This window comes from Eulemur rufifrons, chromosome 11 (assembly GCF_041146395.1).
Source record: "Eulemur rufifrons isolate Redbay chromosome 11, OSU_ERuf_1, whole genome shotgun sequence".
In the NCBI taxonomy this organism is placed as follows: domain Eukaryota; kingdom Metazoa; phylum Chordata; class Mammalia; order Primates; family Lemuridae; genus Eulemur; species Eulemur rufifrons.
The window spans coordinates 10,543,202-10,569,726 of record NC_090993.1 but is presented as its reverse complement, the minus strand read 5'-3'; the positions used below and the strand labels follow the sequence as shown (position 1 = coordinate 10,569,726).

Here is a 26,525-nt window from a genome sequence, read left to right as displayed (position 1 = left end):
AACAGCATGCCACTGCATGAACAGAAAGTAAGTTTCAAAAAAAAAAAAAAACAAAAAAACTAGACTAAAAAAGACAAACGACTGCTTCCTCAGAACCAGATGGGTCTCCTTACTCTGCGGGGAGGAGGGAAAAAAAGAGGAAAACAATTGGGAAAAAAAAATTAAGACACAGAAGGTGAAGGGTGAGCGGTGACTCATGTTGTACGTCCTCACCTTCTGTGCACCAGCAAAAGCATGATAGTAACAGGAGACATAAGTCATTAGGGCTCTTTCATCGGGTCTGGCAGTGTATACTAAATCTGTGTGGAGAAAAGAAGGTTAACTTCCTGACGTTCTAACACCAGCAGGCTCCTGCTGGTGCTTCCTCAGAGAAGTGGCATCGTGAATCTGCCCCCCTCCCCCGCACGCTCACGTTGTTAACATCTTGGCTTGAATCAAAGAAGTCACACCTGCAAGGTCATCCCTGTCTGTGCGCTCTCGAGAACCGCCAAAGGAAATACAGGAACTGCCAAAGAGAAGGGCATGGCCGGCCCAGAAGTGCCCCGAACTGCAAGAAAGGTTCATCCGTGGGCAGAATCGGGCCTCCAGAATTTGACATGACGGGGACTTTCTGTCACTGCACACCAGGGGTCAATAAGATCCCTTGGCAAATCCACCCGGAACACAAGGGCCCACAGACCTAAACTCAGCGCTCACTCCAAAAATGGTTTGTGGAGGGGAAATAGGGAAACAATTTTCGTAACCTCTTGAAAGCATGACAGATAGTTAAGTTGAGAAAGAGTTCTACTGGATTTTACCACAAGTGACAGTTCATGGGTGAGGGGCCAATTAGCCACTTGGAAACCCCAGACTTAAGGTTCAGAGACCAACACAAACGATGGAAAGTGAGGTCCAGAGCGCAGGGCAGGGGGCAAAGACCCGCCGAGAGGCACCAACGGTCTGAGAAGAGGGGACCCGGACCTGGCATTCCAACGAAAGGGCAGCAGAGAGAAGCAAACATTAACATAACGCCGCGGCGACGGTTAAGCCCGACGAACGTAGGCAGCAGGCGCACAAGAGGGACCGCCTGGGACAGGTGTGCCGGGCAGTTGTATCACAGCGCGCTCTGGACCCAAGCCAAGCTCAGAGCTATTCGCCAGAAGGTTCTTATGAGAGATTACTCCACAAAGGTAATGATATGGTGTGTGAGCAATCTTCCGAGCCATTAAGAGAGACAGATGAAGAAAAGCAATAAAAGGCTGGGAAGAGGAAATGAACACGGTGCTGATGCGCCCATCTGCCGGGAAGGATGAACAGAACGGGCACACGCCCAGACCAGGACACAGAGACTGAGGGAAAACGGAAGAACCGAGAAGAACGTCAGCAGTGCCAGAGCAAGGCTGTCGGTGACCCCGACACCTTCAGATTTAGGATATTAGGGAGGCATTAACAAACTGGAAGATAAATTTACTAAATGTTGCCTATTTTCTCTACTCCTTTGTATCCTGGCTATTAATTTAAGTGAGAAAACTCTGGGTACTTATTGTACGGAAAGGTCAAAGGAGAGACCACACGAATATTAGAGAGGACAGATGGACAGAGAAAAAAAGGAAATTTTCTATGTTCTCACTTCTCTGTTTTGTTAACTTTCTCCCTCTAAAGAGTTTTTGAGAAACCATAAGTCTAATTCTGTATTCAAGTTTTAACATCCAACAGTACAGATGCTTGATAAAACAGTTAAATTAATAAGTGGACAAAATTATTAAGAGAATCCTAACTAAAAGATCTTGTATGTCCCAAAAAGATATGTTTAAGTCCTAACCTCTGGTACCTGTGAAGGTGACCTTACTTGGAAGTAAGGTCTTTGCAAATATAACCAAGTTAAGATGTGGTCATGCTGGCACAGGAAGGGCCCTTAATCAACACGCCTGCTATCCTTGTAAGAAGAGAAGACACGTAGAGACAGACAGAGGGAAAAAGGCCCTGTGAAGACAGCGGCAGAAAATGGACGGATGCTGCCACAAGCCAAACAATGCCTGGTGCTTCTAGAAGCAGGAAGAGCCAAGGAAGGATCCTCCCCTAGAGGTTCAGGGCCCTGCCAACTCCTTGATTTCAGACGTAAAGTCTCGGACTGGGAGAGAATCAATTTCTGTAGTTTTAAGCCTCCCAGTTTGTGGTAATTTAAGACAACAGCCCTAATACAATCACTGAAAACAAAGAGAAATGGAAGATTGACTACTGGCTATACTCAAAGTCTTTTACTTTTCCCTAACAATGCCAATTAGTGAAGGCCATGGATCCTTAGGGAATAATAATATTAACAACAAAGTAATTTATGAATGTAAGTTCCTTGAGGGCAGGATATATATCTCATACATCTCACTATCTCCTGCAGCACCTAGCAGAGGGTCTCGTTCACAGGACATGCTCAGTCACTGACTGTTGAGTGATAAATGAATCGTGAATAAATGTAAGGAATGAATGGTGTCCACACATATCTGTGCTTTAAGTGTTGTACTGTAGGTACAGCTCACACGAATTCACCACACAAAAAGGGCATAAAAGGTATTTGAAACTAGTCCCCAGAATGAGTGATGGTAAAAGTAAAAAAAATATATAGAAGTTCTTTTAGATCTAACTAAATTTAATTTTAGACTAATTAAAAACAAATGTAAAAGTTTGGATGGAACATTGATGGCCGAATGTTCCACATTCTGTATTTCAATTCTATAACTTCTAGCTGGAAGAAAGGATTTTTTTCCCCCTTAAGTATGTCACAAAGGGATTTATTTGCTAAACTTGTCTCTGCATGGTGAAGAAAAATACATTATGTTGTTGAAAAAAATAAACAGAGGAAATCCTTTTCTTGAAAATTACAAACCAAAGCATTTCTGTTTCTTAGCAAAAGCTGAACTTTTTACCAATTGCTTTCACTATGTAAGCTTGTTTTTGGACAAGACTTAAAAAATTTTTTTTTAACAAACTATACACGAAACTCCTTTCTACTACTCCAGTGGCCAGTGACAGAAACTTGTTAGGAATCCCAAGTTCTTCAGTTGTAACTTAGCTATGAAGTTTTACAAGGTCCCCATGCATAGCCATGATGTTTGTAAATCTATAGATTTTGAGTAAACACAATTTTTGTCTCACCTTCAGCATCCAACATTTTAGGAATATCCAGGTGCTTCTCTGCGATTTCCATGGCCAGGTTAATATTTCCTATGGGGTCATCCTGTATGAAAACCAAAACAGCCAGTTTTTTTAAATATATTTTGAAACAGGATTTAGGAATAATGTTTTTTATACACCTCGCTTTGGGCAGAATGCCTTCCCACCCACACCAGCCATAAAAGTGTAAGTAACTCTCCTTCTTATCTTTTCCCAATCACTTCAAACGTTTAGAGAAACATCGAAAATCACAGAAACCACACAATCCATGCACACTCCAATGTATAACATGTGAGCAAAAGGTTTAAGAGAACAAATGCACTGACAAGAAAGAACACCCTGAATACATCAGAGCTCATTTTCAAGCCTATAAATAACAAAATCTAAATCATTCTAGGGGATGGACACGCTTGAAGCTCTGCCTCGGGTGGGGCGAAGGCAATATATGTAACCTAAACATTTGTGCCCCCATAATACGCTGAAATTAAAAAATAAAGAAAGAAACAAATCATTCTAAAAGAAATGGTGCAACATACATTTTCCAGATTTGGAAGGTGATCTCGGAGAATATTTACTCCAACACCCTGGTTTTAAATATATAGGGATAAGGAGATGAAAGAAAAGTGCTGCTAGGTGAAATTTTAGCTGACTAAAGAGTATTATGAGATGGCTCAAAGGGCAAAAATCATGTCTCCATGATGTTAAAGCAAGAAGAAATTACAAAATCTTAAAACTATAAGTGAAAGCGTGAAATTTTTGTTCTTAAGATTACATTTATCTTCCATTGTGAAGCTGGTTAAATATACATACCATAATAAAATAAACTTAAGCAGAGGTGTATAACTAAAATATTGAAAACAAAGAAGACTTAACATTTCTTGTTTTGATTATTAGAGAAATTAAGTATTCTGAATTTGAAATGGGATTGGGGGTAGAAATCAAAATGAAAAGTAGCATTAGTCCAGAGATGACTTCAGTGAATTTTAACAGCAAAGCCATTGCAACATTTTAGAAACTGCAACGCTTTGCCTTGAGCACAATCATTTTTGTACGGTGAAACATTTGAAGAGTGCAGGCTTCAAACACATTCACAGTGCTCTCATGAAGAAACCAAAGTCAGCTTTCTGGCCTCGCAGAGTACATAATTATTTCAGGAAAAAAAAATTTTTTTTAAACTGAATGTTGTTTTAACAAAGCATACCACCATTTGATTGAAAGTAGTTGTACCGTTAAGTGAATCTTACCTGCATATTTTATGCAAATGTTTTGAAGCCAAATAGCTGAGTAAAAGTTTCCTTTTTTTCAAAAAACACAGGAGAGAGAATTTCAGTGTTAAAATCACACAGTGGTGGTTTTGAGACTGTGAAAGCTACGGCATTTAGTCTGTAACTTAAAGAGACAAAATGCGGCAATTAAGTATTTGCTAGCTCGGCTATCAGCTATGTGACCTTGGGTGGATTACTACCTTCTCACTTTCATGGTCTGCAAAACACGGATAACGTTATAGAAGTACCTACTCTATAGTGTTACTGTGCCTTGTGAAGATTGAATGAATATGTGTGTGATTTTATACATTAATGTATACATATATGCTGGTGCGTATATACACATGTATGTTTATTTATAACAGTGTCTGATCTGGCACTATATAAATATTAGTTGCCATCATATTATTATTGTTTTTCCACCCATCTTAGATGGCCAATTACTACAGGTCAACTGAACTTTTATAATAAAAACCGACCATTATAAACTGCTCGTGAAACTGGGTCTATCCAGTACAATTCCCTCATTTTGCAAATGAGATAAAGCTTAATTGAAAAAAATGTACCCTGTCCATATGTTTGAAACATTTCGGAGTAACTCAGGGGATAAGAAAATATATGCATTGAAAAGATGAGAGAAAGCTCCATTTCTTAGGCAAACTTACAGTATTATAGTCCTTTTGTTTAAGAGATGGGGTCTTGCTATATTGCCCAGGCTGGTCTCAAACTCCTGGGCTCAAGCAATCCTCCCGCCTCAGCCTCCCGAGTAGCTGGGATTACAGGAATGCGCCACCATGCCCAGTTTAGCATTGTAGTCTTAGTCTTTAAGAAACAAGTAAATTGTTCATGTGCTACCTTGTAGTCCATGGAGACAGGCTGGGCTGAGAGGAGGGACAAGTGATAACTAACAAGGTGGCAGAAACCAGGACACTCGTCTTATAACCATCCATGCCACACAGGTGAGGGCAGCATGCAGCAGGGCCAGAGTCCACGCCAAAACACAGCAACACCACGTGAACGTCAGGCTAAGCACACCAGCACCCACGGGAAACATGCAGTAACCACCGCTGTGGGAATATGTGGCAGGAGCGGGCCCCACTCTCAGCAACTAAATCGTCACGTGTCATTATTGCTAAGGCAGCATAGATCACTCCCCACAAGATTGAGAATCCATCACAGATTACATTTTAAAACTACCTTTAAAGAAAGAATTTGAATACTAATCTGAGACTTAAGCACACTAAACCTTCTCCTTAAAGAAGAATTAAAGCTTTCTAAGTTGAATTTTCTGGGGGGGGGGGGGGGGGGAGCAAAACCAAAACCAAAACAAAACAAAAAGCCAAATCTAAAAACTTCTTTTCTAACGCTGAGACTAATATCTTGGATCAATAGTGAAATAGTTATGAAGTACCCCTTGTATGAGAAACAAGTTAATCAATTCTGAGTAAATATATATGTAACCAAATCCTCCAGAAAAGGTAAAAGAAACTAAAAAAGGCTTGGAGTGTTTGAACCTTTCTTCCGCCCCCAAATATAGGCTTCACTCTTCATATTTACAATACAGGAAGGTAAAATCTCTGAGAAACATAGAGAAAGCCTTCATAAGTAAACCAAGCCAGATCAACAAACGTATCTTTATATGGGCAAAAAGGGATGACTCAGCTTTGGGTCCTGTCCTCCCTAGCTATAAAACCTACGTGTGTTCCTGGCTGCCCTTCATCTTTTCATCGTGGGCAAGGTTAGCTGGGAGAACAGGCTTTTTCCTGGTGGCCGTTTCTGCAGGCGGCCTCGGGGTTTGTGCTGGTTCAGTGCTGATGTGCTCACTCTCAGGACGACATGCTGAGGCACACGGGTGGGGACACTGCATGCCGGGCCACCCAGAATGACCTTGTTAAGCTTTGAGTAGTCAATGAGGTCGGGCCGGTGTCTGTGGATGAGGGCACAGAGTCCAAGGCCATCTTTCCAGCTTCACAACCGTTGAGAAGAACAGGAACACATGTTAGTGGAGAGAAGGCACCAGCCAGGCTCCGCACTTGGGCAGACACTGGCCTTCCCTCTGTCTGACCTAATGCGCGGCGGCCCCTTGCACCTTCCTCCTCACCCCACCCAGTGGGCTGGTGGCCCCGTGCACACCCGTCTTCATCTCGGGGTCTGTCGCAGACGTCCACCCCCTCACTCCCACGCTTTCCACTTCCAGTGTCAGGCCCAGCCTCTCAGGAGACCTGCTCTGTTTCTGGACCCACTCTGGTCTGTGCTGGCACAGACGGGGACAAGGGGAGATGCTGTCCCCGCCCTGCCAGTCCCAGGTTTCCTCCTCTCTCCCCGCTAAGTCTCCGTTCTGCCCCTTACCGCCACCCGCCCCAGGTCTGCACAATAAACATACACAAGGTGACGTCTACCCTGACAATGCCCAGGACACACTTCCCCCGAGAGTTCTCAGGATATTTCAAAAGCCTCCATTAGCTCCCAGGTACTCTTCCGTCTTTCTTCGTAAGGTTCTTTACTGTTATTTTAAGGCAAAGGCGTGAAGGTGAGGGAGGACACACGATTAGCAGGGCGGATCCTGGTTTCTAGTCTGCTTCCCCACAGACACCAGCGCTAACTGCTCCTTGGACAGTGCCAGGCTCTGAGCTCGCCAGCGGCAGCAGGCTCAGTGAGAGCAGGCAATGGGGGTTCTGAGCCTCCAAAGGTCGGGGCAGGAGGAGGCTGTGGTGGGAGTGTCACCACCACAATGCTGAAGTGGTTGGGTCAATCTGGGGCCAAACAAGGAAAGCAGGAAGGTGAGTGGAAGCGAATCTGGTGCTCTGACATTGACACTGGTAGAAGGTCCCAGCCCTTGCCGGCTCCTCTCATCTGCCAAACAGCGTGTTGTAGGGACAGGGGAGGCTCCTTTCTGCCCTTTGTACCCTCAAGGCCTGGCGCAGTGCCCGACACGTGCTAGACATCCTAAGAATACTGTCTAACTAGAAGACTCTCCCCAGTTTTTCACTGTGGCTCATCCCTACACTTCCTTCCTCTCATTATCCACGGCCAGCGGTGGGCCCGTTCACATCCATGGGTAACCCACCAACCAAAAGGTGAAAATGTAACCAACTTGTCTTGTACACATAACAATGACAAAAAAATCTGCATCAGAAAGAAGACTGAAGTGACCAAATCACACTTTCTTATAACATCTGGGTTTCATTCATTCCGTTTTCCTATACTTTTTCAAACATAATTTTCCTACTTCTCTGGAATTTCGACAGAGCAAAGGTGATAGACGAGGGATGTTTCCATCTGCTGCAGGTCAGAGGGATCAGGAATAGCTCTTGTGTGGACCATGCAGACCACGCTAGGGTCCCCCCATCTCCGAGAAGCAACAGCCATTCCGGCCGCCTTCTTGCAACACCAGGTGGGGGCCAAAGTGAGGGGCAGCCTCACAACCTCAAATTCGGACGGACCATTCTGGCACTGCATACCACTCACTTATAAACACAGGGCTGTTTGATCAGCATCTCGAACCTTAACCCAATGTTTTCCCGTGGGAGACTCCAAACATCGAGAATTCGGTAGCCTCAGTTTTCCTCCATACATAAAACGCCTCTCAGACCGGAGAGGACAACAGCAGTGTGAATGGACACTGTCCTCCCTGCCACCCACGGACTCCAGCGAGGACATAAGGACCCCCGGTGCTTACCTAGTGTGGAAGTTCTGAATGTTCACATTTCTATAAGGAGCGGTTTTCCTCTGACACCAGAGCAGCAGACCTTCCTTGGCAGATGTTTCTGTAACGACAGCCAAGAAAAAGTGTCCACAGGGAAATACTCACTGGCTTAGTTCACCCAACTCCTAGTTGCTTCTGAAACACACTTCCCAGGGGGCCGGATCGTCAAATGCATCGTCTCTTCTCACCGCCTCCGCAAGCATATGGGAGCTGGAGCCCTGAGCCCAGGGACTAACTTCTGATGGCACTTAAGGGGCTTCAGAAGGACAATTCAGGAGGCACCATAAGTTCCAACATTAAAAAAAAAAAAAAAATACTAAAACCAGACTTCAGGGCAATAGGTAACTTACTCTTTTTTTAATAGAAGTGATTTTTTAAAATGTGGGGTGCCCTACTGTGTGAGGTGACACTGGGGACATCTTTTATTCTGGACCAGAGACTATGTGTCCAATTTGGAGGCTGGTAGGGTATTTCAGACCTCTCCCTGCCTACGGATTGATTGCTTCCTTAAAATACTAGTAAAATATGATACTAGGCACAATCTCTGATTAAAGTGTGTCTGATAGGACAATCTGATCCTTTGTATTAGCTTAAATGTTCACTGGATACAATCTTGAAAAATACGTAAACATGAAGAAATGAAAGCAATATACAGTGTAACTCACACCAAAAAAATATGAGTAGTTGATGACAAATAACCTGTCATTCATCTTGCTTATAATTAATACTCTTAGGTAAATGGAATTCACAGAGGCTACTATATCTCAAATGTATTCCCTTCCCCAGTGATTTCATAATATTTAAAGGGTTTTGGCCAGGCAAAGTGGCTCACGCCTGTAATCCCAGCTCTCTGGGAGGCCGAAGGCAGAAGGATCCTTTGATGTCAGGAGTTCGAGACCAGCCTAAGCAAAAGTGAGACCCCATGTCTACTAAAAATAGAAAAAATTAGCAGGGCATGGTGGTGTGCACCTGTAGTCCCAGCTACTTCAGAGGCTGGGGCAGGAGGATTGCTAGAGCCTGAGTTTGAGGTTGCAGTGAGGTATGATCAACACCACTGCACTCTAGCCCTGTCTCAAAACAAAAAGAGTTTTATTGGTAAATTTCAAGTTTGGCTACTTGAGTTTTGAACAAGTTAAATAAAACCACCACCACCTGTGGTGGCCACAAAAATGTGCTGCTCAGACTTCCTGTGGCTGCTGCTGGGAGCACAGGGCAGACAGCTGACATGCCGACTGCAGCCCTCTGAATGCACCCCTGCGTTCCCATGGAGACCACACTTCCCCAGGGCTGCTCCAGCCCAAGACTGGGGTGGGGCGTAGAGCTGGGCCACCCCTGCCTGACATGGGATTCCCCTCAGGGCAGCTGAGACTTAAGGACTCCCCATCGGCCTGGCTGAACCAATCTCAGAACCACACTGCATCTGAGACCCTTCTTCCCCAAGCCTCCTCCCTTCCCTTTCTGGCCCAGGTGTCAGCCAGGCGCTGTGGCCTGGACTCCTCAGACATCTCTTGCTCCCTCCCCTTTGTCCTGTACAGGCACTCCCCCCAAGAAATTTCCTGCACTTCTGTTATGCACTGAATGTTTACGTCTCTCCCCCTCTCCCACCAAATTCATATGCTGAAGCCCTAAACCCTAATGGGATAGTATTTGGAGATGGGGCCTTTGGGAGGTAATCAGGGTTAGATGAGGTCATGAGGGTGAGGCTCTCATGATGGGATTAGCGCCCTTATAAGGAGAGACACCAGAGGGCTTGCCTGCTCCCATGCTCTCCCACCCTCAACCCCTACCATGTGATGCCAAGCAGGAAGACAGCCATCTGCAAGCCCGGAAGGGGCCCTCACCAGAACCAGACCATGCTGGCCCCCTGACCTCGGACTTCCAGCCTCTAAAACTATGAGAAAATCAATGTCTGTTGTTTAAGCCACCGAGGCTATGCTATTTTATTATGGAGGCCCAAGGAGACTAAGACAGCTTCTAATACATCTTGGTACCTGCTTCTTTGAGGATCCAAACTTACATGCATCCAACCAAACAGCTCCTCAAAGCCACTTACATAACCTAGGATTCGACTCATATTTGAATGTTAACAATTTAGAAAGTCCCTATAAGCACGTGGATGCTAACAGTGGGCCCTGGCCTTCCATCTTAGGAAGAGCTTAAAGTTGATTTTTTAAAAATCAAAATAAATATTTTCTTATTTCTAATTATGTATCTAATCTGTTAATCGACTTTCACTCATAACCCAGATGAAATATACACACCCCAAAAGTTTCATGTACTATAAGAATAACTTTAATGACTCCTGTTCATGTCTCCTATCTAGAAAATTCTAGTTAAGGAAAAAAACTGAAATTTCTAAGACTCTATTAAACTATTAATTGGCACAGATGGTGAAATACGAAACTCCGTATCTAGCTGTTGCGCTACATACATAGCTGCCTGTCCAGTCCTGACCGTTGTAATTAACAAAAACAACATCGGGAGGAAATTATAGGCTGTATTTGATAAAGTTCACATGAAACTTGCCAGGTGAGAAGAGTAAATAGAGGTATGGTAGAGACCTACAAAATCCTAAAATGGCTGCTGAAGTTGAGATTTACAAGTCATTGAGTTTCGCCCAATTTCTGTCTGAATATATGTGAACACTCAGGCCATGAATGTCAAACAAGATTTTCTCCGTATTTAACTGGCTACGCCAATCAAAGGTGGCCTACCTCTCCCCAACTGCCAAGTCCATTTTTAGGCTTTCAACAAAAGCTTAGCAAGCCTGTGCCAATGACGTGCATGACTGGAACAGCCTACCCCCGACAGGTGTAGGGGAAACGCGAAACATGGCCATTGGGCACAAACAGGTCCACACCCAAAACCCCGATCATGGGTGTAAAAAGCATGAGATAGACTGGCAGTGTCATTTGTCATTCCATCATGAAAAACAGTACGACGCCCCAGGAGCCCCATCTACTTACCCCTGGACTGCCTTCAACAATAGATATGTTAATCTCTCATTTTCTTTCTTGGAAGAGGCCCATCATTTTGTGAAGGAAACTGGCTCCTCCAAGAATTTGGTTTTAAACAAGCCCTTTTCTACACAGTATATAACATTAAAACAAATAAAGATGATTTTTCTGTAGCCTTACAGAAATCAAGTAAGGTTGCTGAAAAATTACTCCATGAAACCAAAACAAATAAAAATGTAAGTTAGCAAACTAACATTACCTACTGTGTGGGACACTGAAGAATGTTGGCTTGAAGAGAGTTAGGTACTTTGCTAATGAAATTACCACTATTTTTTTTTTTTTTTTTTTTTTTTTTTTTGAGACAGAGTCTCGCTCTGCTGCCCAAGCTAGAGTACCGTGGCATCAGCCTAGCTCATAGCAACCTCAAACTCCTAGGCTCAAGCGATCCTCCTGCCTCAGCCTTCTGAGTAGCTGGGACTACAGGCAAGCACTACCATGCCCAGCTCATTTTTTCTATTTTTAGTTGCCTGGCTAATTTCTTTCTATTTTTAGTAGAGACAGGGGGTCTTGCTCTTGCTCAGGCTGGTCTCGAACTCCTGACCTCAAGCGATTCCCCTCCCTTGGCCTCCCAGAATGCTAGGATTACAGGTGTGAGCCACCATGCCCAGCCAGAAATTACCACTTTTTAACGTTTAATTTCTTAATCTTGTGAGGAACAGGTTAATATATCCGCTTATTGTGACATTTTACAAAATACTGTGATTTGACTATCTTATTTTGGGCCTGTTAATAATTTGGGGGAAACTCTAATGGATAATACATTCATAGCTACACTTGAAATAGAATTAAGTTTTAAATTCATATTATCACTAATTTAAAATTTGTAACCAATCATAAAAAACCTGAGGTCAAGTTCATGTCTGTAATACTCGTGGAGAAAGGATTTGCTAGTCCAGCTAAATGTGATAATGTGAACAAGATTTTTAAACATATTTATTCTCTAAAGTGAATTTGACTGTTTAAATATTTAAAGTTAGAAATATATAAAAACAAACAAAATTATTACTATTTTTTAATAAAGCAGGAACTTTTAGGAAGCACCTTACTCTTTTCAATAGCATAAAGGAACATACTTTAATAAAACTACATTGTGCAAAAGCTCTCAAATTCAGACTATTTATTAATTCCAACTGTCATTCCTGAGCCTGAATTATTGAGGTTTTAATGTCATCATATCTTAGTTTGATTTCCAGATGACATAAATAAGTCTTCAGTGCTAGAAGAATCTAAGTGAATTAGAAGCTCCATAAGGGCAAGTACTGCTGGCTTCGTGGCACCTGGCACAACAGCAGGCAACGTCTGTTGCTTGACCAATAACTAAAATCACTTACAAAGACCAGAGTCGGAGGGTACTCTGGCCTGGGCAGAATTACAAATGATGCCCCTACCCGTCGCCATTTGGGTACCTGGTTACTTGTTAGGTTACAAAGTTAGGAGAAGCCAACTAGTTGGACAATTCACACTGCCTTAAACCTATTCTGCAGTTAAACATTTTGTGATCTGAGGGCTAAACAGGCAAAGTTCTAATTTTAAGAATGTCAATTTGACACTTTTCAACAGTGCTGAATTTATCAAAATATTTAGGAGCGCAGTGGGCGGGAAAGACTAAAGATTTTTATCTTCAGCGGCAGTGCCAAGGATTAAGATTCTATTACAATGATGAAACAGTTGTTAGGCCGAGAGACACAGTGGCAATGGAGATTTTGTTAAAAAACAAAAAAAAAAAAAGAAGAAGAAGAAGAAAGAAAAGAAAAAGGAAGAGAAGGAGGCAAATAAATTAACTTGGGTTGTAACAGATTATTTTTTTGCACCTAGAAAAAAAAAGTGTTTCAGTTATGAGCCTGAAGAACTCTGCATAGCTGTGAATTTACTAGTATAACAAGCAATCCAGAAGGTCAACAAATGCTCATTTTAAAAAGCGACTTCTGTTCTGAATATGTGCTCATCTTTTCCAACATGATTCCACCCCCATGAATGAAACAGTGTTGCCAGGGTCTTTTCCTGCACAAATATAAAATTCATGAAAACCCAACTTACATGCCTTTCATTCAATCCTGTTAAGTGTTCAACTTGATAATATCTTATCCAGATTTTAATTTACAAGTTCAATTTTGCAAATCATACAATTAGACTTCTAACCACGTCTTTTACCTTCAACTGAAATATCCTGAATAGCAAAGCGAAGGATGATGGTCCAGATCATACCCAAGGTCATTTTCACGTTGCCATCAACAATTTCTGTGGGTAAGAAATCAACAAATCAATGTAAAGATAACATAATGAGTACGTAACTTTTTTCCCAATGGATAAATTTTGACTTCAGAGCTATTGGGAAATATACATATGGAAAGACTAGTTTATGTTTTTATAAGCATCGCAGTGTGTCTGGTTATAAATATGGTATTCACAACCAAATGTCTTCAGTTTAAATGAATTCTGAGTTAATAATAAGCACAAACCTTGCATATGCATTATCACTGAAAACCACCCAGGAGTTTCCAAAGTTTTAAGCCTGTATGAGCTAAGGTTTTAAATAATCAAAAAAAGAGAACGCAGTCTCATCTTTATCTGGATCCTTGTTCCAGCACTCCGCAGCTGGCAGGTCGCAGGACTCAGCAGTTGTGCATAATGATGCAGGTAGCTGCAGCCCCTACGGACCTCACCAGGTTCCCAAATCTGCCACAGAGAACAAAGAGGCCACTTCGTTCCTATTAATTAGTTCTCATGAAGAGTCATTGGCATGTGTAAGTTCTTTCTCCTTCCTGGAAGTGGCCTGAAGGAGACAGTGTTATATGTGAATCTATTCTTTGCAAATAACCTCTAGTGCCTGGTCTCCCACTCATGGTACCATTTGTTCTCATTTCTACCCACGCAGCACCTAGCAGAGAGCCAGACACAAGGCGGGCATGGTAAGAGGTGGAAGGGAAGGTGGAAGGGGAGAACTCAAGTCACAGGCTGCACCTCTGCTGTGAGGTCAGAGTGGCAAGCCAGGGTTACGCCATCACACCTCTTACCTTCCGCCCCGATGGACACCAGTTTCACCCCTTTGCTGGCTATGTAATCCAGAGCTTTGTTGACATTAGCAATTTTGTGGAACCGCATTTTTCCTCGGTCAGGTTTGGGCAGCCTTTCCCCTGGTGGGTGAAAAGAGAACAGTGCAATCAGAGAGAGAGTGACCCTTTGATGAGGAATCAAGATGCCAAAATTCGGAGTCCGTGCTTTCCTTAAACGGAAATGGTCATGTGACTGTTTCTGACGAGGGCCTGGTTTCCCTAAATCACAGTAAAGAGGGAACACTAACCTAAAAAAGCCCTGCAGGATCAAATGGCTCCTCAGGCAACCATACTATTAAGGCCATACGCTTTTCGGATCTGCAGGGAGAGTCCAGTTTGGCCCATGATCCAACTTACAAACGAGTAAACAGAGAAGCTGGTTAGTGTCCCTGGAGCCTGCGGATCGCTGGCTAGCTGTTGGAGGAAATCAGGACGACCAGTTCAAATCCCAGAGGTGGCTGCCAGGGCTTGTCTTTGACATCTGGTTATGAAGATATATGGATCAGGGCAGTTCTGCCCTCACCCCTCCCGGGCACACTTCCGCAAAGGTGATCCATTCTCTGGTCCAAAGTCTAAATCAGCCAACTGAAATTCAGGGCAAATCATGACCTCACTGGGATTTTAATTCATATGTTCAGAGTTACGCCAGCATGTACATTGGCTTTCTGGATACAAGATGATTTCTGGGATACACACTCACTGGACCAAGAGTAGAGAGGGCAGCATGGTGGGTGGTCAAGTAAATGTCATTTTTTCTTCTCTCATTTTGTTTCGAGGTAGGTGGTATAAACATTATTTTAATAAGTCAATTTTAAACAGAATTTATTCCTTCTTTAGAACAGAAAAATAACTCCAGGCAGACTGCTCTCTGGAAAGGTTTTCTTTGCCAATGATACCATGTTCTCACCTAGCCAAGTTCAAAGGGAACTTCTGATGCAGTCATCTTCAAATAGATGCTTACCTACTGATTATACGTAAAAATAGAAGACTGGGGTATATTAATACCAACCTGAGATGACTTCCAAAAGCAGCATGAGCTTAAGGCCATTCCTGAAGTCTTCCTCGATGTTCTCAATCTGGGTGCCAGCTTTCCTCAGGTGGGAGTTACACCAGGCGGTGAAGGTCTGCAATGGAAACCAAGTACCACTTAACACAGGCCCATTAGCTGTCAGACCCCCACCACACGGCCAACACTCGACACCTTACACACTGGAGGAGTCTATGGGGCTGGGGCTTTTTGGGTCTTCTAGAGAATGCAGAATTTGAGTGAGAGGAGAACTGGTAACCCAAAGGTAAGAATTTTGTAAAACTTCCTCTTTAGAGGCAAAAACTCATTTATTTGATATTCCAACCTGAAGAATTTTTGCCTTCAGTTAAAAAAGGTACCATGTTTATACCCATAGCATCACCTGCTGAAAACCTCTTACTTTGTAGAAAAGACAGACTGAATTAGGATGTGCGTATTCTCCACCTATAACAAAAATATGCTTGTTTGCAGAATGGATGAATAAATGTTTAGAGAATGTTCAAAACGTCTTACTGCAGAGCAAAGGATGGGAGATATTACATAGCAGAAAGGAGGAGAGAGTAGGGACCCATAACCACTAATTATCTACAACTCCTTTATATTGGATGAACAACAGTTTTAAGCTAGTAACTAAATCAATTAAACAAATTTGCAGTGTAGTCAATTATTTAAAAAATAGTGACAATTACAATAACCTCCTACTGGCCTATTCCAGGCCCTGGACTAGATCCTGGATTTTAAAGATGACTAGATACAGCCCCGCCCTGGAAGGGCTCACGGTTCAGTCATGTTAACAAATTACCAGGACAATCTTCAGCAGAAAATGGACCATATATTAAGTGGCATCCACAGTCATTCTGTTTATTTCTCAAGCTTCTTTTAACTTGGCTTCCACTTGTGTGCTATTTCCTGCCAAAACCAGATTAGAAATCCTTCTGGCAGCTGTTGGCTAAGAATGCAAACTGTCCCCTCCTCTCACAACAGCTGCTGGGCTTGAGAACAAAGTGCCTGGGACGTCAAACTGGGGGGTGGGGGACACACAAGGAGGGTTTGTGTTTAAGATGAGAAAAATCAACCTACCAAGAGTAGGCTGCTTCCAAGTAAGACTACAGAAAGACAAAGTGGCCATAAACATGACTTTCCTGAGGAAGAAAGAGGATTTTCAAATCTAACAGTCCCTCATTTCAAGGAATATGTGAATGGCATTAAATTCAAGGACAAAAAGAAAATGTAGGCATGTTCTTGGATTTATAGTAATAAATTTTACCCAGACAGCCTAAACTATAAAAATAATTATTTCTTCTAAAACAAATCTAAATCTTTAGTTAGGTCTAAACAGAAAAGATATTCTAAGCCACATACCTTAAATCTGTATGTTCAATGTGGTAGGCCCTAGCCATAGTGGCTTTTTAAACTTAAATTAAAATGAAATTAAAAATTTAGCTTCTCAGTTGCACAAGTTATTTTTTAAGTGCTCAAAAGCCACACGTGGTTAGTGGCTACTGTATTGGATGGTGCAGATTTATAACATTCCCATAATAACAGACAGTTCTGTTATCTCTAGATAATTGTTTTTTTCGTTTTGTTTTTGGAGACAGAGTCTCCCTCTGTCACCCGGCCTAGAGTGCAATAGTGTCATCATAACTCACTGCCACCTCAAATTCCTGGGCTCAAGCCATCCTCCTGCCTCAGCCTCCTGAGTAGCTGGGACTACAGGCACATGCCACTATGCACCACTGATTTCTCTATTTTTAGTAGAGACGGGGTCTCGCTCTTGCTCAGGCTGGTCTCGAACTCCTGGCCTCAAGCAGTCCTCCTACCTTGGCCTCCCCTGAGCACTAGCATTGCAGGCACGAGCCACTGTGCCTGGCCACTTTTGTTTTTTGAAGATTAAGATTATTATAAGAATGCATTATTTATTTAAATGTTAATTCTGTGTGTTTACTTTTTGAATGGGTAGCACATTTCTGTACCACAAATTCAAGTGGTACAAAGGGTATAAAGGAAAAAGCCTTCCTCTCACCCTAGCTACCCAGTGCCATGCTCCAGAGGGAACAAAGATATCAGTCTCTTGTGTATCTCTCTACTGATATCTATGCATACATAAAACATACAGACACATATATCTTGTTTTAACATAAATCATAATATACACATTGTTCTGTACCTTGTTTTTTTTTTTTTTACCCACTTAAAAAATATAACCTAGAGAATCATTCCGTATTAGTACAGGTCATTCCTTTCTATGGCTGCATAGTATTCCGCTGTATTGTGTGTACCATACTTTATGTAACTAGCTCCCTATGGATGAACATTTAGGTTGTGTCCAGATAATTAACTTTTTACAGTAAAAAATATCCCAGGCCCCATCTTCAGTAGGTAAAACTATTTTAAAGGATTTTTTTTAACTGACAGTATTGAGACTAATCATATGCCTGATCCTTTTGGAAAGGCACAAGAGAATAGCAGGTTGTGATTTTTTAAAAAAGTAATTGACAAAGAGAAAATATAATGATATAAATATTTATACGGTATTTTTTATTTAAGTTCTACTTGAAAATGGGCAAATATTGCTGGTGCAAGTCACCATACCTTATGATAGCATTATGTAAGTCTCTTCATAATAAAAGTATCAGAAGCACTTTTGGATATAACCCCAAAAGCTGCTCATGAATTCAATGTAAGCTTCCTGCCCCCTACTGTGGAATACTGTGAAAGTCTGTTTGATACTACATTTCTATAGATATACATACAACGAAGGTAATTTACCATAGGTAATTATTTAGTTGTGCAAATTCAGAGGAGAATTTAATCTAAAAGGTCAATTTATTTAGTGAGTTAAGCCTAATGAAGTTTCCCTGTCTTTAATGAGTACTACTAAGAGCCAACAAAGGTGGTAACTAACCAACTTAAACGTGGAAAAAGGACTCCAACTGTTCTGTGATAATAGCTTGCAAAGAGGCCAGTGCACTGTGAAAAGGAGTTTTAAGCTTTATTAGAATGTTTAATTTTTATTCTATTTCCTGTTTTAATTACCATGGCCTAGGGAGACTATTCCTACGCATTTCCCATCACCTTTGTTTCTGTGAAAAGCCTGTTAATCATGCAGGAGATAAAGACAACAGCAACAACAACACCCCACACACGTGACCTGAAGATTTCTTTGTGAACTTTCCTGCTATTTGAATTGCAACATGCATCTAGAAGGTCCATGAAAACTAAACCTTGGAGAAATCAAAAGGGAAGAAAGGCAGGTCCACATGATTCTGGAGGCAGGCTCCTTGGTTCAAACCAGATTACCAGGCCAGAAGTACTTAAGGGAAATCCTGTTCTATTGAACCAGACACAGACCATTGAGGAAAGAGGCCAATGTCTCCCCAACCCATGGCTCAACCAGAGGTTGTACACATGAGATCCGCATACTTCCTCTTTTGCTTCAACTCAAACCCTTCCTCTACCTCTCTCCTAGAAAAAAGCTATTCTCTGTTCCTCTGCACCTAACCATAAATACAAATGCTTTTGGCATCTTGAAAATGGGCACGTCAAAAAGTTTCAGAGCCACACCCAAAGGACCAACATGGGAAACCACAAAACCATCTATCGCCAGGAAAGAAAGACAGATGTTTCTAGTCTTTATCAACTGCCAAAGAAGTTAATACAAAGCTAACGGAAACAGCGTTCAAGTCAGAGAGAGAAAAGATGGAAATGCAGTGGAAGACATTCTCACTACATCTATGCATGTATGTATGTATATGTGTACGTATGTGTGTGTATGTACGTATGCTTTCACGCAATAAGACTGAAGGATACTCGAAACTATCAGCAGTCCCTGCCTTTGTTATATTCTGGAACATGATTTAAAGGCCCAGAAAATGCTCCTCAACCCCCAAAACACAGTAGTTGAGAAAAATACGAGTTGAAGGAATTTCCCAGGAAATTCTTGCAATCTATTAACAAGAACTGTTAGCCCCATTCAGTTGTGGGAGAGGCTGCTGTGTCTTTCATGAAGGACTTACTAGCAAAGTCCCTAGTCCATGGGAACTATAAAACTATTACCTTTCAGGCCGGGTGCGGTGGCTCATGCCTGTAATCCTAGCACTCTGGGAGGCCGAGGCAGGTGGATTGCTCGAGGTCAGGAGTTCAAGACCAGCCTGAGCAAGAGCGAGACCCCCGTCTCTACTAAAAAAATAAATAAATAAATAAAATAAAATAAAATAGAAAGAAATGATCTGGCCAACTAAAAATATATATAGAAAAAATTAGCTGGGCATGGTGGCACATGCCTGTAGTCCCAGCTACTCGGGAGGCTGAGGCAGGAGGATCGCTTAAGCCCAGGAGTTTGAGGTTGCTGTGAGCTAGGCTGACGCCACGGCACTCATTCTAGCCTGGGCAACAGAGCAAGACACTGTCTCAAAAGGAAAAAAAAAAAAACTATTGCCTTTCTCAGTGAAATTATGTAACAGGACAATCAGCACATGTGTTTAACAGCAAAAAAGTACTTATGTCCTTACTAACTGTTGAGATAACCTTGTGATATTCAACTGCTATGCTTCTGTATTTGGTTTAAGTTAATTAAGCCTATAGCCGTATCAACCTACATTGTTTACTATTCCATAGGGTGAAGGTAGAAAAGCTTTTTTATTCAAAATGGGCTAAATATGTTATTATTTATATTGTTCCTCTTTGACCAAACACGTGCACAATTCTGCAAAAGATTATTATTTGGGTACACCGATGAGGGACCAAAAAAAAAGATCAGTCATGAGTCTGCCATGGTTTTCTGAATCTGAGTCCATTTCATCTTCTAGTTAATTATAACTTCTTTTAGCAATGAGGCTCTAAGCTTGGGCTGGTTCCTGTAAGACTTGAACCTTTACCATTCCATTTTCTCCAGACAAACGTTTTGGCAACACATTTATAAAATTTCTTTATTCTTTTTCTTTAATAATAATTACACAAAATACTCATTTCAGATCACACTTCCTGAAATGGAAACGAACCACAGACATGGGGCTATCTGAATGAAATGAACCGGAGCCTAATGCAAGCTGGGATGCTCAGGCAGAGGTGTAGTGCGAAGCTCTGGGAGAGGCAGGCCTGAATCCCTTTTGGCTTTAAACCTGCCAATTATAAGACAGCATTGTCTGCTAGGGCAAAAAGGGTCTGGGGCACTGTCAAAGCGTTCTATGATGTTGAGGTTGCATATCATTTACTGCTTCCTCAGGGAGCCGAGACATGAAGAGGCCACTCTGCCCTGACACTCGTCGTGGTCTGCATCCCGTGGGGTGGGACAGCCGAGCCCCAGCCACGGCGGCAGCGGCCCCCGAGAGGGCGCAGGGAGGGCAGGCCGAGCTGGGTCCAGCCTGCGGCCCTGGCTCAGCACTTGAATTCTATTTCTGACTCTGCCACCATGCAATTATTTGTCCTTCACGTCCTGATGCTTTCCAGGCTATAAAAAAGGAGCAGTCATTGTCATGATCAGCTGTATGAAATCGTTCAAAAGGTTATCGAGGGGAGAAGATATTCAAAAGTAGGCCGGCCAACACTACCTGTGCCAGGATGGTGCTAACATCCTCTCCCGTAAAACCACTGAAAACCACAACTCCATTAAGCTGCTTTTCTAAAAATGCTCCATTTATTTTTCTATTTACAACAATCACTTTAATAGCGTCTTCTTTTCCACTTCGCAAATTCCCAATTTGCCAAGATTACTTCTAATTGCTTTCCTGGTTCTTTTCAAATATCGGAAAAGCGAGGGGGCTCTAGAAAGCTGTATAATGTTTTTTCAATCTCTGGTTAAAGTAGGAGAGGAAGGTCAGAACTGTTTCCCTGAAATAAATGGGATGTCAGCATTAGTGTTAAGAAAGGAGATTCCACCCTCACAGAGAGTAGAGGCCCAACCCTCTGAGGGGGCAGAAATTCCAACAGTCAATGTAGCTGGCAAAGGACTACAAAGCTTCTCAATCCCCCCAACCAAAAAAGCCCTAAAGGTACACACATCTCAAGAGGAACCGCCCTGGGTAATCCTAGAAAATGCTGTAACAACCCAACCAAGGGGTCACTCCAGAATCACATCAGAACCCAGCAGTGTGACCTTGAATTTAAATATTCAGACACTTAACCACCTTGAAAAACATTTCGAAAGTGTTGGCGTCTACGCTAACATCAAGGAAGTTCTCTGGACCCAGAAACTACTCACAGTGGTGACTAAGTGTTCAGCATAACGAAGACTGAATAACCATCTGACTTTGAAAAAATTCCAAACCTTCAAGGTTGCCAGGTGCCCAGATACACCTTGCAACTATTCACACAAAATTTTATCAAAGCGAGGATCATGTAAGTGAAAAAGTGTTAATTATGAAGATCTTGCATGTGCTACACTCAATTACTGGGGTGTCCATTTGGGGCCCTAATGTTCTCATGACTTACATAACCAGGCATGAAACTACACAGTGGGCAGCCCACAAATCTCTGCTTAGTCTCAAGATCCTGTTAGATAACATGGTATGTGATAGCTCAGTTTAGTAATCCCAGAAAAACAAGCAGCCCTTAAATCCGAAGCCTGGCTTTATGACCAGTGTCTGGTGTGGGCCAGTCAGCTCATCTCTCCGTGGCTTGTTCCTTCCTCCAAGGAATGCATCATTCATCTAATTCTACCAGTTTGCTGTGAAGTGCAATGGATTATAAGAGACTGGAAAAGATTTAACAAATAGAAATGCCACAGAAACACAAAGGAACAGCAATCAGTGATGGCAATTCAAAGAAACTTGAGGTGCTGTGGGGTTTAAATTGAAAGAGAAGTAAATCATTCCAGAATCCTGCTCAGGTAGGGCAAGATTGCTTAGAAAAATAAAGACAGCCTGTAGTCACGATTTAAGCCTACTTGAGCACAGGAGATATTCCGCCTCCCATAACTAAGGATGAACATGCTGTTGCTTAGCACAATTCATAGAATGTTGTTGCACAGACAGAAAGGGGATGCAGGGAGGTCTGTGATCTGGGAATCCAGGACACTACCAAGTCTTCATCTTTTCCAGATTTGTCACAAGTATTCACATGGCTGTTCAGAGAACAAAGAGCATCATTAGCATATCCCCTGGGGAGGTGTTCAGAACATCAGTTTTTGCTGATAAGGGGCAAAAAGTATTTTGCTCATGCAATTTTTAAAAAAAAAAAAAAAAAAACTTATTACTAAGGGACAATTAAAATAACGGGCAATATTCAAATCAGGACTTGGTTCATAACACATGAGGTACAAAGAGTCTTAAAATTAACTCTTGTAAAAAGGCAAATCCCATTGCATTCCACTGCAAAAGGAAAACCCACAACTGGTTTCCCAGGCTTTTATGTGTCTGTACGCATACATATTATGAATCAAAAACCCAAAAATGAACTTGGTAGCCTCTAATCCTGACTTGCTCACCTCTGCCATCACCTAGAGAACCCAGCACGTGCACCTGCATTCACACATACAGAGCTAGTACCGGCTCAAATTTTCAATACCTCCAAGTTCAAACTGTGATGATCTGTCATAAATAAATTGAAACCTCAACAGTACCAAAATGCTGCTTTTAACCTGAGTTCTAGGGATACTGATAAAGACAAATTTAATTACCCAAAGACAAGGTAAGGGGGGAAAAAAAGAGAAGTGGCCTTTTTTTCTGTTGACTCACCCCAACAAACTCTGCCTTGCAAGCAGGATTCAGAATTTCTTTCTACCCAATGCCTCAGTATACCTACCAGTCTCAAGTTCAGGGGTAGGAAAGCCTACAAATCACTCAAGAGTATTCCTAAGCACCATCACCACCACCACCAGAACATTCTAAGAAATGCTGGTCAAAGTAAGAGAGAAGTAGAGAGCTTTATTTCGTGTTCTGGACGGTGCCTGGGACATAGTGACAAATCAATAACTGTTATTGAATAAGATCTTATTTGTCAGACTTTCTGGGACAGATCGAAAAGGAAAGCAGTCAGATTTTTTTTTTCTTCTAATTCTATCAAGCCACTCATCAAGTAGTAAGCCAGATTTTTTTTAACTGAAAAAATTTTTAAAAATTGAGAAGCTAAAACTGTGTACCTGTTCAAGTTCCAGGCTTTTCAAAATTATTATTAGCATGTCAAACTTAACTACAAAACCCCTGAATGTTAAGAAAGACTCTGTAATCTTGCCAAAAAAAGAAAAAAAAAAAAAAAAAGAGAGAGAGAAAGAAATACCTTGCAAAAATAACAGGCAACCTCACAGCTGAGGGTATCTAAAAATAGAATCAGGCTAATGGATGACACTTTAAGTGGATGGGTTAAAGATGGCTCTCCCAGCACTTGAAAAGATAGTCTTATCCAGGTCTGGTTTTAATCAGAAATTGTGAACTGTAAATTTCAGGCTTCAATGGCCAGGCTCGGAGACTGACTTCCATGTATTCCATGAGCTGTGCAGAACACAGAGAGAAAGGTGATAACCTCTGAGGCCATGTAATGGGGGGAAAATGCTTTTCAGGGTTTTCAACAAAGCTAAATCTAGCCCCAGCTAATTTCAGTTTGAGGAATAACCTCCTTTCTATGTGGAATCTCTCCCATAACATCCAGAAAGGATGGAAGCTATGGAATTTGGGAAGGAGAAATGGCTACTAAGGCTACTTGGTATAGGGAAAAATCTGTGCTCCAAAGGAAAACCTGTGCATTGTCCACAAGCAGCGCTTCTAGGCTCTTCTACAACTGCGTGTCACAGACGACGATAGCAATGCAAAGTAATTCTGTCTACGGACATGAAAATCAACTCTGTCCAGTACAGGGACAATCCACATCTTTATAGAAAAAAGTCTGCCTCCATTTGGGCATTCTTTTCAATATTCCTGATCTATAAATGTGTCTATTCTTCAGATGTTCTTTTGGAATCAGTTATAAAGCCTCATCAGTTTTCTCATTAATGAGTTAAATAACATCTTTAACACACATTCATCTTTATATTTGTATGGCAGTCATGATTTTACATCGGAGAATGTTTAACACTTAGTTTGAGTCTTTCTTCTGAAAAGAGGTCAACATTCCAATATGCCAAAATATTCACTATTCTGATCTGAATGTTATTGATTTCTGTGATATTATGATACACATATATTGGTTTTTGTCCACAGTTCCTGGCTCATAACTCCCATAGTCCTTGTCACAGTCTTTTGTTATAACCCCGGGCGCTTCAGGCCTCAGAAGCAGACCTCAGAGAACAGATTCTCTCTGACCTTCTCCTGCCCTCCTTTCACCTGCTCCTTTTTCTCCCCAGACAGGACTCTAATCTCGCCCCTGCCTTTCTGCCTCGGAGCTGGCCATCAAGAAAAGAAATTCTCTGATCTGCGGTGTCTGATTGTCGGTCCTAAGACCCCGATTTCAGAAGGGGTCCTGCCCCATAACCTGGAGGAAAGAACGGTGCAGAGAGGCCAAAAAGAATCTGGACAGGCCTTGCCGGGTTTCCCAACTGAGCCTATTGGTATTAGGCCATGCCCTTTTTGTCCAGTTACATTTCTACATGGTCGGTCTATGCTCCAATCATGTCTGTTCAATGAAGTCCCCATAAAAGGCCCAAGAGGATGGGGTACAGAGAGCTTCCAAGATAGCTGACCATGGGGAGGTGTCTGGAGGGTGGTGTGCCTGGCATGGGCATGGAAGCTCCGCGCCCCTTCCCCCACACCTCACCCTACATACCTCTCGTCTGTAAACCAGTAAACACTAGTAAGTGTTTCCCTGAGTTCTGCGAGCTACTCTAGCAAATTAATTGAACCAAAAGAGGGGATTGTGGGAACCACAATGTGAAGCTGGTGGGTGAGTAGTTCCGGAGGACGAGAACTGCAACCGGGTGTCTGAAGGACAGTCAGTCCTATGGGACTGAGCCCTCAACCTGTGGATCTGACAGTGTCAACTGAAATTGGAGGACATCCAACTGGTGTCCGCTGCAGAACTGATTGCTTGCTGGGTCACATTTGGTCACAGGAGTCTTCTGTGTTGATTGTTGTGGTGTGAGAGAAGAGGAAAAAGTTTTGAGTTTTTTTCCACAATTTCACTGAGGATTAATAGTAATTAATACACAAGAATGATGTACAGAACTAACTGAAGTCCATCATACGCTGACCTTACGTTATAGTTTGCGTCCCTTGTCCCGGGAAACTAACAGCTGTCTCAAGGCTTACCACATGCCCTTCTCATGTCAAATTCTCCATTTAAAACCCAATACGTGTCCTCATGTTCCCTCTTCCACTGATCGCCATAAATAATACTGGATTTGCGTTGAATTATTTAGCATTTTTCTCTGTCTCATAAAAGATCTTACATTTATCAAGAAGCGAAAGTATTTCCATCTGTTAATTTCCTCCCTGCTGAAAAAATGTCCTATAAACATTTTATTACCACTTCCAGGAGTCCTTATTACTCATTCTCCTAAGTCTTATTTTTCAGCTGCAACTACTTATCTCCACCTCTCTACAGCCCTCAAGGTGGAGGTAAGCGACATAGCCAGGACACCACACCTTTCCGAGCTGTGGATTCCTGATGCTAGCCTGCAATTCAAGCTAGCTCTATTTTAATTCCAAGGGTTGTTTCAAAATTCTTGAAACAAGATTTTAATTATTTAAAAAAGGATACAGCATTCTCTCTCCTAAAAAAGGGTTAACAAATGATCTCGAGGGAACCTCCCATGTTAACTGTTAAATTCAAAAGAATTAAGACTAGAAATATGAAGATTCTTCCCAAACTATTTTAGGGCCGGAAGCATATGTGAAACTAACCAAATGAAATATCTTTAGAATCAATGTCTAAGTCATTTTTGCTCTAAAAGGTTAAAAAAAAGTAAAAGGTAGTAAGCGGAAAGAAACACAGCAAAGCTATCGGTGCCTGGTCATCTGAGCTTAAAGATTTTCTGAGCCAGGATCCTGACTTAGCCACTAGCTGGATGTTCTGCGGGGTCACACCTGCCTCCCCCAAGCTGGCACAAACTACGTGGAGAATTCCTTGGAGGACTTTCTGGTAAGCAACCATATTAAGCCTTACATATGATTGATCCTGAGCTACGCTTCCCAAAATAACTTGTTCCCTGGGAGCTTGGGTAATTATGTGCAAGATGTGGCTCTGTGACAGGGCACACCCAACTGTTGCTCAGTTTTAGGCAAGAGCAGCATTTATTGTACTTTCCTCATTCTCTTCTTGAGGATGAATTCGAGCTTAAAGAAAAGCACACTGATGTTTCCCCCCCTCAGCCCATCCGGCAACTGGGGAAGCAGCTTGTACTACGCAGACAGCAAAATAAATATTCTTTAATTTAAGTTCACC

The 26,525-nt window shown here is 42.2% G+C and overlaps 1 protein-coding gene across 4 annotated transcripts in view; it reads right to left on the bottom strand.

Moving 5' to 3' along the window:
• Window positions 1–26,525, bottom strand: part of ACTN2 (actinin alpha 2) — a 68,413-nt gene that overhangs the window by 28,085 nt on the left and 13,803 nt on the right. For 2 of the 4 annotated variants that reach the window (XM_069484711.1, XM_069484712.1), the window contains exons 2-8: window positions 15,198–15,312; window positions 14,150–14,269; window positions 13,287–13,373; window positions 8,092–8,179; window positions 6,300–6,378; window positions 3,130–3,211; window positions 214–299 (exon numbers count right to left, since the gene is read on the bottom strand). The exons of 1 other annotated variant lie outside the window; for it this stretch is intronic. In XM_069484711.1, coding sequence (XP_069340812.1) covers window positions 214–299; window positions 3,130–3,211; window positions 6,300–6,378; window positions 8,092–8,179; window positions 13,287–13,373; window positions 14,150–14,269; window positions 15,198–15,312 — 657 coding nt within the window. The remainder of the gene's footprint in view (window positions 1–213; window positions 300–3,129; window positions 3,212–6,299; window positions 6,379–8,091; window positions 8,180–13,286; window positions 13,374–14,149; window positions 14,270–15,197; window positions 15,313–26,525) is intronic. One more of the 4 variants, XM_069484710.1, reaches the window with a different exon arrangement.